The sequence below is a fragment of the Gymnodraco acuticeps genome, unplaced genomic scaffold (genome assembly GCF_902827175.1).
Source record: "Gymnodraco acuticeps unplaced genomic scaffold, fGymAcu1.1, whole genome shotgun sequence".
Lineage (NCBI taxonomy): Eukaryota > Metazoa > Chordata > Actinopteri > Perciformes > Bathydraconidae > Gymnodraco > Gymnodraco acuticeps.
Genome location: NW_022990042.1, coordinates 1,380,346 through 1,390,390, shown reverse-complemented (window position 1 = coordinate 1,390,390; position 10,045 = coordinate 1,380,346). Strand labels below are relative to the sequence as shown.

The 10,045-nt window shown below is 40.8% G+C and overlaps 1 protein-coding gene across 1 annotated transcript; it reads right to left on the bottom strand.

The window, feature by feature from the left end:
* Positions 1-109: 109 nt before the first annotated feature.
* gfi1aa (growth factor independent 1A transcription repressor a) lies at positions 110-3,842 on the bottom strand. Its single transcript, XM_034215373.1, has 6 exons — positions 3,656-3,842; positions 3,301-3,504; positions 2,390-2,772; positions 2,033-2,170; positions 1,686-1,851; positions 110-1,566 (listed from the first exon to the last, which is right to left on the bottom strand). Exons 1-6 carry the CDS (start codon positions 3,765-3,767, stop codon positions 1,388-1,390), a joined length of 1,182 nt encoding a protein of 393 aa, XP_034071264.1. The 5' UTR covers positions 3,768-3,842; the 3' UTR covers positions 110-1,387.
* Between the last annotated feature and the right edge of the window lie 6,203 nt (positions 3,843-10,045).

The window sequence follows — 10,045 nt, the reverse complement described above, 5'->3', positions numbered from 1 at the left end:
ATCTGTAGATACAAGTAAATGACTGGACCGAAAATTAATAGTTTGGTGGTTGTTGCTTCTCACATTTAAATCTGCTTTTTTGTTTGTTTTTTACGGTGAAATCTGATCATTTTTGACAGCATTCACTTTTATTTGTTATTTTTTACAACCCAAACAATCAATAGAAGACAATAATTTGCAAATAAACGTATCATTTAAAAAAGCATTAGGAAGTAGTTTAAAATGATAGGAAGTAATGTGCAATTGCTAACAATAGCAGTATCCTGCTTTTTATATTAATACATTTTTATTAACCAAAGAATATAATAGAAAAGGTCACAGGGGCCTTTAGTGCATTTTAATTTCAGTACACTTTTATGATCACTTGCATACCTATACAGGATAAAGTTTCTGATTACCCCCCCTGCTGCTCTGCAGGCTGTTTTACTGTTGATTCTGTGCCGCAGCATTACCGTACAGCGTGTGCAAATCACATCCTTGAAGTTTTAGGGCTCTGGATGTTTAACCTCTGCAGAGCCAAATAAATCACACCCAGCTTTCCCCTTGAAAACACCATATGGACATTCTACTTATTGAGCCTGTGCTGTAATAAAAGTTTCTCAGACTTCCTCCACGTGGAACTTTATGACACTGTAATGACATTTGTTATATGGGTATGTTAACAATGTGTGTCTGAAGATATTTGGTTTGGAGCAGGTGCGCAGGCAGCAAAACGTTTTTCTATTCGACAGAGGAGATATAACTTTGTGCTGTCGTGCCGATTGGGGACGTGATTGATGGCCTGCTTAGATTAACACAGCTTCTCGTTTTTTACAACGTTCCTACAATCTGTGGATCGGGGAAAGGAGGATTCAAACCATTATTTAAAGATGTTATTGTCAAAACCTTAAAGATATCTACATGATGTACACTGAAGAAGGTGAAACATTGTCTTAATGTAAATGTGTTATGTCAACAGATTACACTAGGTTTGTTGAAAATAATATTAAGTTTAAATAAAAAACATTAGGTTCAACTTAATAGCATTGCTTTCAACTAGCCTAATACAATCATGTGTAATCTGTTGACATAATAAATGTAAATCAACGTTTCATTTTTTTCAGTGTGGGATATTGTCTTATCATTTGAAAACATGATAAATGTAGAAAGGCTTTTCGATTCCTATTTTCAAATAAAACTGAGCTCCAAAAATGTATGATTAATTCCTGGCATATCGGTTAAATAAAATGTGATCATTCTTTTTTTGAAACTATTAACAAAAAGAGCATTCTCCTCTTGAAGCAATGTGTACAGTCTAAAATGTTGTAACAACAAACAATAGAATAACAATAAAACAAGACCATATAAATAGTCAGAGTTCAGTAAGTGCTGAAGCATGGCAGCCTGCTCATTTGAGTCCGTGCTGCGTCTCCTTGTGCCTCCGCAGGTCCACCTTCCTCTGGAAACCCTTCCCGCACAGGTCGCAGCCGAACGGCTTGAAGCCGGTGTGCTTCCTGCTGTGCGTGATGAGGTTGGAGCTCTGACTGAAGGCCTTCCCGCACACCTGACACTTGTGCGGCTTCTCACCTGCAGCACAAACGAGATCACACAATTATAAATTGTCCACAAAGAGGCATTTTACGCGTTTTCGCACGAAGAGGCATTTAACACTTTTTGTGCATTTATTGTGTTCTTGCGGTGTTTACCTGTGTGGATGAATGTGTGTTTCTTCATGTCTGACTTTTGGTGGAACCTCTTCCCGCAGTACTGGCACGGATAAGGCCGCGTGTCAGAGTGGATGAGCAGGTGCGTGGACAGCGTGGAGGAGCGCTTGAAGCTTTTCCCGCAGATTTTACAGCTGAAGCTCCTCTCCTGTAAAAATAAAAATGCAACATGTCATTGTAGAAGGCTTTAAATACATAATATTTAAATGCAGAAAAACAGTAAAAACCGCAAATGTGTGCGGTTGTGTTGGGAATTACGCAATCTGGGCCCTTTACGCACGGGGTGTGGGCCTTAAAGTTAGCAGCTTTATCTCCAGTGAGAGGCCTACCTGAGAGTGAACCGCCCTGTGCTGATCCAGGCTCACTGCGTGTCCGAAGGTTTTCCCGCAGATTCCGCACTCAAACGGCCGCGTGCCGCTGTGTGACCGCCGCACGTGCACCTCTAACCCGTGGGGCGTGGAGAACGACTTTGGAAGAATAAAGTGATTTTTACTTCGACATTAAACTTAAAAACTTCCGAATGTATTCCGATCAAACACTTGTTATGTGTGGAATGACATCTTTAATACATTTTAATATACATTTGGCACAATGATAACCAATACAACACGACTAAAATCATTTTTAACATATCAACAATCTCAATAAATATTAAAATAATATGACTGATATGGTTTCGGGCCTACCTTGCAGCATTTCATGCATTTAAAGGATCCACTGGAATCGATGTTAGAGCAGACAAAATCATTTTCAGACTTGATTTCCGCGACGCGAGGTTTCTGCTTTACATCCAGCTCGTCCCCGTCCCGCATCCTGCACATCTGGCTGGCCGTTGAAGAAAAGTCCTGACAGCATTCGGACACCGGGCCCCGCTGTGCGTAAAGAGGCTCTGCGCCGCTGTCCTCTGCACGGTAGAGGCCACCCGGTGAGTGAAGCTCTCTATGGCGATGATATGGCCCCTGGACCAGATGCCTCAGCTCCGAGCCCGAGTACGCCGTCCAGGAGTAAGGAAAGACAGGGGAGTCGAAGGGGTTCCCGTCCTCAGCTGGAGTGCAGCATTTATCTGAATCTGGAGAATAATTTGGATTTAATGTGAGTGGACAATCTTATTGATTTGAGATTATGTGAAGGTCAAACAGTGTCTTGGATCATTTTCAAATGCATTTGGCCTCATTGGAAAAGGCTATAGGGGACATGCGTATTAGTAACTTCAGACAACAACAACAACAACAACAACAACAACAACAACAACAATGAAACCCTCAGGTCTCCGCGTCAAAATAACGTTGCACATTATCAACAACACTTTTGTGGGAAAAAAGTTATAATGATGACTGAAATATTTAACAATATATTTATAAGTTATGATTTATCACATGTTTTTATCTTGGTTCTGCTTTATGATCATCCAACATTACCAGGATATAAAGTTAACGGTGCTGAACATTTTCTAAAGATTGTACCCACTCATAACGCGGATATGGATTCATGACAACAAAAATGTCATTTTAAACTATCTTGTCCAAAAGACCCTCACAAGTCAAATAGGACAAACACAACTCTAACAAACAAATCTGAAAGACACATATGTACAGACCTGGTGAAGAGGACGGGGACGGGGGACACCAGTAATCACAGTCGGAGGATCGGTCACACACACTGCCTCCGCAGCTCAGCGGGGAGCTGGAGGACAGCGACCCCGGGGACAGCAGCCTGGCCCCGGCGGGCAGCCTGTGTGCGCCGCCGCTCACATCCTCCTGCGGCTCCAAGCTCGACTCAAACTCCGCCTGAGATTTGGTTTCTAGTGACAACAGAGGAGAGCAATGAAACTTAATAAAGGTTTGAAATGAAATGAATGCTATATTGATGAGGAAAACATATACATTCCACGGATCGCTCTTTCTGGCGTTATGCAATCATTTATGTGCGTAATTACGCACAAGTGAACGTACCTGCGCACACGTGTGCCAGAATCGTATCCAGCCTGTTGTAGTCATCATCCAGGTACCGAGGCTGGTGGTAGCTGTGGGCCCGTTTACTCTTCACCAGGAAAGACCTCGGCATGTTTACTCTCCTTCAGTGTTTGGTCTGCTGCGGCTCTGAAAATCCTCCACTTCACTTCACCCTCTCCACGCTGCTCTGAGTTTATCTCTGGACAGATTGCAACACTATTGGTTGACAGGCGAGACTGCGTTGGGATTTTTGGCCAGCTATTACGCATGCGCAGAGAGACTGTATCGTTTACCAGGTGTCGCAGGGCAGGTGGCCAAAAGCGCGACCACCGCCCCCCGAATGGTCCCTGTAGAGATGGGAACCAAGAGGACTTGTTGTAAGTCTTTATTCTAAGCTGACGAAGGCTGAATCGTAAAAGGAACTTTATAGAGATGTTTTATTATAGACTAAAACCAAACCTGGTTAATGTAAAGGGGAATAGTGTGATTCAATTAAAGGATAATCATTTCATGTATTATTATTATTATTATATTATTATTATTATTATTACAATGTAGAGTGTTTGTAAAAGGGAAAACCTATTTTTTTTAAACGACATTTCTTTACACGCAGAAATATGTTTTTCTAGCCTAATACAAATTGTTCGATTGGTGTCCAGTTGTTGAAAGTTATTTTCTAAAACTCAAGAAATTATTGTTTTTGAATTCAGTCACATATTTATATAGGCTAGCATTTTGACGGTAAATCTTTTTCAGCGACCCAAAAACAGCAAACAAACCAACGTGCAATAACTAAGTATCAAATCAGCAAAAAGATAAATAAAAAACCCAATAATAATACAATAATTAATAACTCCACCGTTTCTTCAAATTGGTTTTCCTGCATAGAAAAAGTGCGTGTATTATGTCAGTTGAAATTCATTTTATTTGAAACCGAGATTAAATGTGCTCGTTGGAATGTATTTTAAAAGCCGACTTGACAATACAATTTGGTAATTTAGTCTCATCAAGCCAGACCATTGCAACACGTGCCGGTAACATTCATTTGAGTGTTTTAGACCTTTAAACCTGGATCTGTGCGGGTAGAGAGGCTGTGATGGATAATGACCTGTTTGTTTGGCTGCTTGTAAAGTGATCCTGTTAAAGAGACGCGCGCGGGCGCTCCGCACACCAGCCTGCTGCTGGGGAGCCGGGTGTCCCTTTACAGACACACTGCTTCAGCCTGATTGTTTTACATCATTAAAACCCCCTCCCTATACTCAGGCGCAATTAGGCTGTCCACTGAAAGAAATGCAGGACTGGATACTTTAGTGTCAGGTGGAATATTGAGAACAAGATAATCTGAATCAACATAGAGTTTTCCAATCTGTCACAAATCATAGCGAAGATTTGGGCTGTGTTCAAGGTCAAAGCAAAGCGACAGGCTATCGATTTTTCTCCCATGTGGGAACAGGGTTTGTTTGGTGCAGCTGCAACAAGTGGCAGAGCTGCAAGCAGATAGCCGAGCCATAACGCTGAACACATGTCCCATACTCACTGTCTCCCAGCTCTGAGGACACACACTGCCCGGAACTCTGTCCACACAGACTGTCTATCTGCACAGGCTGCAGAGACACGCCACACACACACACACACACACACACGCACACACACGCACTTTCCATTCCCTCCCCCTCCCTCAGACATTAATTGTCATGTTATTCAGCCATGACATTCAAACACTGATTCATGTTTTTGATAAAGGAGCCCACTGGTTCTGTTATCTTTGGACATTTGCATTCTAAAAATAAATCACTTGATGCTTTTAAAACTGTTTTCTTTCATTATTACAAGCTAGATTTTTCAATATGACTCTCCATGTGGACTTCTAAATAAAAATGATGGATTTATTTTTCTGATAACTCACTCACACAATCATGCCAGCACTTAACTTTCATGAGAAAGCTTTATGAAATGTTTCACTGGCCGAAAAGGGTAAAAAATGAAAGAGAAATCACTCCATAAAGTTTGACATTACTGGGATTTTGAAGAATAATTCTTAGGTTTATTTAGCAGATAACAATCTTAAAGCTAAAGTCAAATTATCTCTACAATAAATGCCACATGTTATCCTACATCACATCTCATAAGAGACACACAAACATAATTAGATTCAAGAGTCAAGGCTTTATTGCAGTGTATATGAAAAACTTAAGTCCAAGGCTCCTCCAACAATGCAACATAAATATAGGATATAAAACCAATTGAACCAATACAAATAGTGAAATAAGTTACAATAGAAATAAAATAGTGCAGTATTAAATAAATGCTTTTCATTTTAAATATTATAACAGGTTACAAATCCAGCTGCTGATTGACAGCATTCTGATTCAATTCAATCATAAGCAGTGAGTTAGAGAAGGACAGTGTTTTTGACAGGTTTAAACTCAGAGTTACACACTGACTCAGAACAGGAAACCCAACGCAGAGTCGAAAAGACGCTATCAGTGTTGCCACAGCCTCTTGTGTCTGTATCCCCCCCCCCCCCCCCCCCCCCCCCCCCACCTCTTCCCCCGCAGGCCTTGATTCTCGCTCTTTCAGTTTTACAGCAAGTATGTGATTGAAATAGAAGCCCAATCGCAGTGATCACAGACAGAGGAAAGAAGGAGGGGGGGTTCTTGTGTTTTTGCTTTGCTTTTCGCAGCAGCTCTTGAGTACCTTAAGTAGCGGATCACCACCGGGGTGTTAAATAAAGACTTTTTGTGCTGTTGAGCCATTAAGGTTATTTTGTCAAGCTCAACTTTGGGCCCCTCTCTGCACCCGCACGAGGATAGAGAGAGACTGTGGACACTCCTCGTAGTTTTTAATATACCAGAGGCCGCAGCATTTATACCGCATGTGTGTGAATGTTGACAAGAGGAGCAGAGTTCGCCCAGCCTGTCAAAAGAAAACGCTGTCTTGATTTTGACCCTAATTTGTTTAAAAGGTGCACAGTTAAGATTTGAATTTAAAACACGCAAAAAATCAACATTAGGAACAGAATTTGAAGAGGTTACAGTTTTGACATAATGTTGAAACTGTCTTGGTGTTTTAGAGATATCTTCTGAAATTAGCATGCTAAGCAGTTAGCCCTGGCCTGTCTGATAATACCATATACCCTGCCAGTCTGCCCTCAGTTCAACAAAAGATGAAGAAGTAGAGAAGAAGTAGGGCCCGTGGATGCTTTCAACATTTCTTTTTTATTAAATCTGAAGTAGAAAACAAAAATGCGACTCGCTCACATGCCTTTTTTTCTCCCGCCGTCGGGAGGCTGTTCACCAGAAGTAGGACCTCCTTCAGTTAGCCGTTAGCTCAAATGCAGCAAGAGCAAACCCAGCACCGGGGGCCTGATTCAGGGGGACCGTTTGGACTTACTGTCAGATGAGTCAACTTTCTAATGTTAGCTCCAGTGCCCTTTATCATTTTCTTATTTATAAGATAGAACATTCATAAATGTAAAGACATTCCCACTGAACGGGCTAAGTGTCCTGGAGCTGCCAAGTGCTGCAAGTGTTGCAGGTCAACATTACTCCTATAAAATGACATTAGCTAACAAAAATGGCTATATGTGACAGTAAGGGATAATGAAACAGGTGCAAAAGTAAAGAAAGTGGCTCACTGGCTTCTGTTGCAGAACAGACAAAAGTTAGCTAACAGTTGCTAACATTAGCCTTCCTAAAGTAGGCTACTGGTCATAAAAGACCATAAAACTGTAGCAGGAAAAGTTATTGGTGTGTTTTAGTATCATGTACGATTGTTATTTTGTCTAACTTAATTTTTGAACATGGACCCAAACAACATAATGGAGTACTTAAGGGAGAAAAGCAACACAGGAAGTGTATGTTTGGAAGACATAACATGTCTGAGTTGAGTTGATTTATAAAACTGTTGCACAGATTGATTATATTTTTACTTGTACTCTTTTTGGCTGCATAATTGTGTTATTTCTTCTTTTTAAATTGACAAAGTCTCACTTCAAGTCAGACTGCTGACAAGTGAAACTTTAACAGATTTGGTTTTCATATGGTGTGTAAAGATTGGTGTGTAAAGATTCCTCTTGCCACATTTGTGCAGTTTATACTCCAGGATATTCAGACTGAAGAGCAATAATATATCAAACCAGTGATCATTTTTGTCTCATATTCTACATGCAATGTATTCATGCCGTGATAGCTTATTGTGGCTAAACTGACTTTCCCAGGCTCTGAGTGTGAGCGTTAACCTCTGAACCTCCCCTCCGCTGTGGCGTCTCAATGAAAACCACATCATGCTATCTCATCCCCTCACAGGTTCCTCTGGCTCCAGAACCCTAACCACAGTGTGACAACCCCCGCCCCTCCCTGTTTTCTTATAAACCATCTCCGTCCCTTTCCCTCCAGCTACAATCTGATTTTAGTCCTTTTTCCTTAGGTTCAACTGCAGGCAGCCCCCCTCTGCTGTCGGTGGCCGTCTGAATGTCATCGAGCTCTGCGCCCCAACTGCAGCCACCAGATAGGGACAGAGTGTGAACACAATGAATGATTTACTGGACGCTGCTGACCGCAAGACAGTTCTTGTTTCACACAGTAGCTCCACAAACGTCTTGTTTACCTCGCCTACACTCACTTTAAATCTTTAGGTCCAACAGAAGTCTTGTGTTCATTGATTTTGTTGTGTCAATTTACCTGAATTATTCTGATTCAACACTTACATCCTAAAACCTCAGCAAGGCTAGGCAACAGCAAAACCTTGAGAGTGGCAAACCCCGGAGAAACCCTCATGTTGCACTGAACGGATGCTTGGATTTGTGCTGTAGACACAAATCACCTCCCTCATCCATCACTGCGATCAGCGGCTCCACTTGTTTGCAAACAGCTTGTTTCTGGTTGTAAATGTATTTCCTAAATACTGAGCATTTCATCAGGGGACGTTGGTGTGTGGATGTGAAGAAACCTGTTCCGTGCTTCCTGGTCATTGTGTCTCTGTGCACGACTGGGGGGTGATGCGGCTGTTTGAAAGGTCAAAGTTCAACAGGCACAGTCAAGCCTGAATAAGCCTGCAGTTCATATGTGAGTTTGCATTGAGGTGTTGTTTATGTTCTTAATAACTGTGTAGCGTTGACACATGCTTTCAACTCGAGATATGTACCTAATCTTGGCTTTCAGAGAGAAACATTTCCTCCACTGTTCCTGAATTTCTTAAAAAGGCAAGCCACTTTGAGATGATGCTGTCGCTTTTGGCGGTTTGAGAAAAATGGCAAGGCTTTCACACACAAACTTCATCTGTTCCCCATTTCTGCTGTTCCTGGAATATTCTGTCTGGTGTTAAAGTTAGCAGAACTCAGTTTCAGCAGAACTGATTTGCATTTTGCTAAAAATGACTTCTCTGTGTGTTCCACTATACAGGCAGTGATAACTAATTAACTTAAGTATGTACAAATGTGTACTTTAATTAAGTATTTCAATTTCATGCTACTTAAAGGGGCCTTATTCTGCCCATTTCCAGGTTCATATCAGTATGTTGTGACTCTAGTCTGACATGTCTCCATGCTTTAATGTTCAGAAAGCTCTTTATTTGTCTCATACTGCCTGTGCTGCAGAACCTCTCGAGAGCCCAGTCTGCTCTGATTGGTTAGCTCAAGGTTACTTGCTACCTTTTTTAAATGAATAATAAAGACGATATGTTTACATGATACGATGCTGTTCTGTCCTACTAGCCTTGGCTCAACATTGGCAAACCTAAAAACAGAATCAACAATACTTCAATAACAGTTATATTGATATATATATCAACAATAACAAATGTTGGCCATGAGGGGTTGTGCAATAGGTCTCCATTGTCAGTATGTGCGTCTGTGTATTGTGTTTGTTCAAACGGTGTATGACTGTTTGATGATATGTGTATGTCTCTTAATGTCCACTATGTTTGTATATGTACATGTATGCTGAACTGCAGGACGGAGTCCAGAACAAATGTCCTTACGGGGACAATAAAATATATCGTATCGTATCGTAACCCCACAGGGAAACTGGTTTTCGTGACATTTTAGAAGTCAATAAAATAAAAGATATTATATAAACATACAAAGGTGCACATTTGCAATAAAAGATCAAATAAGATATACAAACATCAATTAAAGTTATACTGCATCTCCAATAAAGTTAAATGCTCTTACAGATAAAAACAGAATAACATAATATAATAGTTTGAAGAGACACATTTTGCATTATGGGTATTTTTACTATAATTTAAGTAGGCCTACATTTCGCTTACTTATCTGTTCTTACACTTGTGTAACATTTTCAGTTCAGGACTTTTACACATAACTTAGTATTGTAGCACATAAAACAAGTGGCAGGTCAATGAGGTACATGCATGTTGCAGCTGTAATCA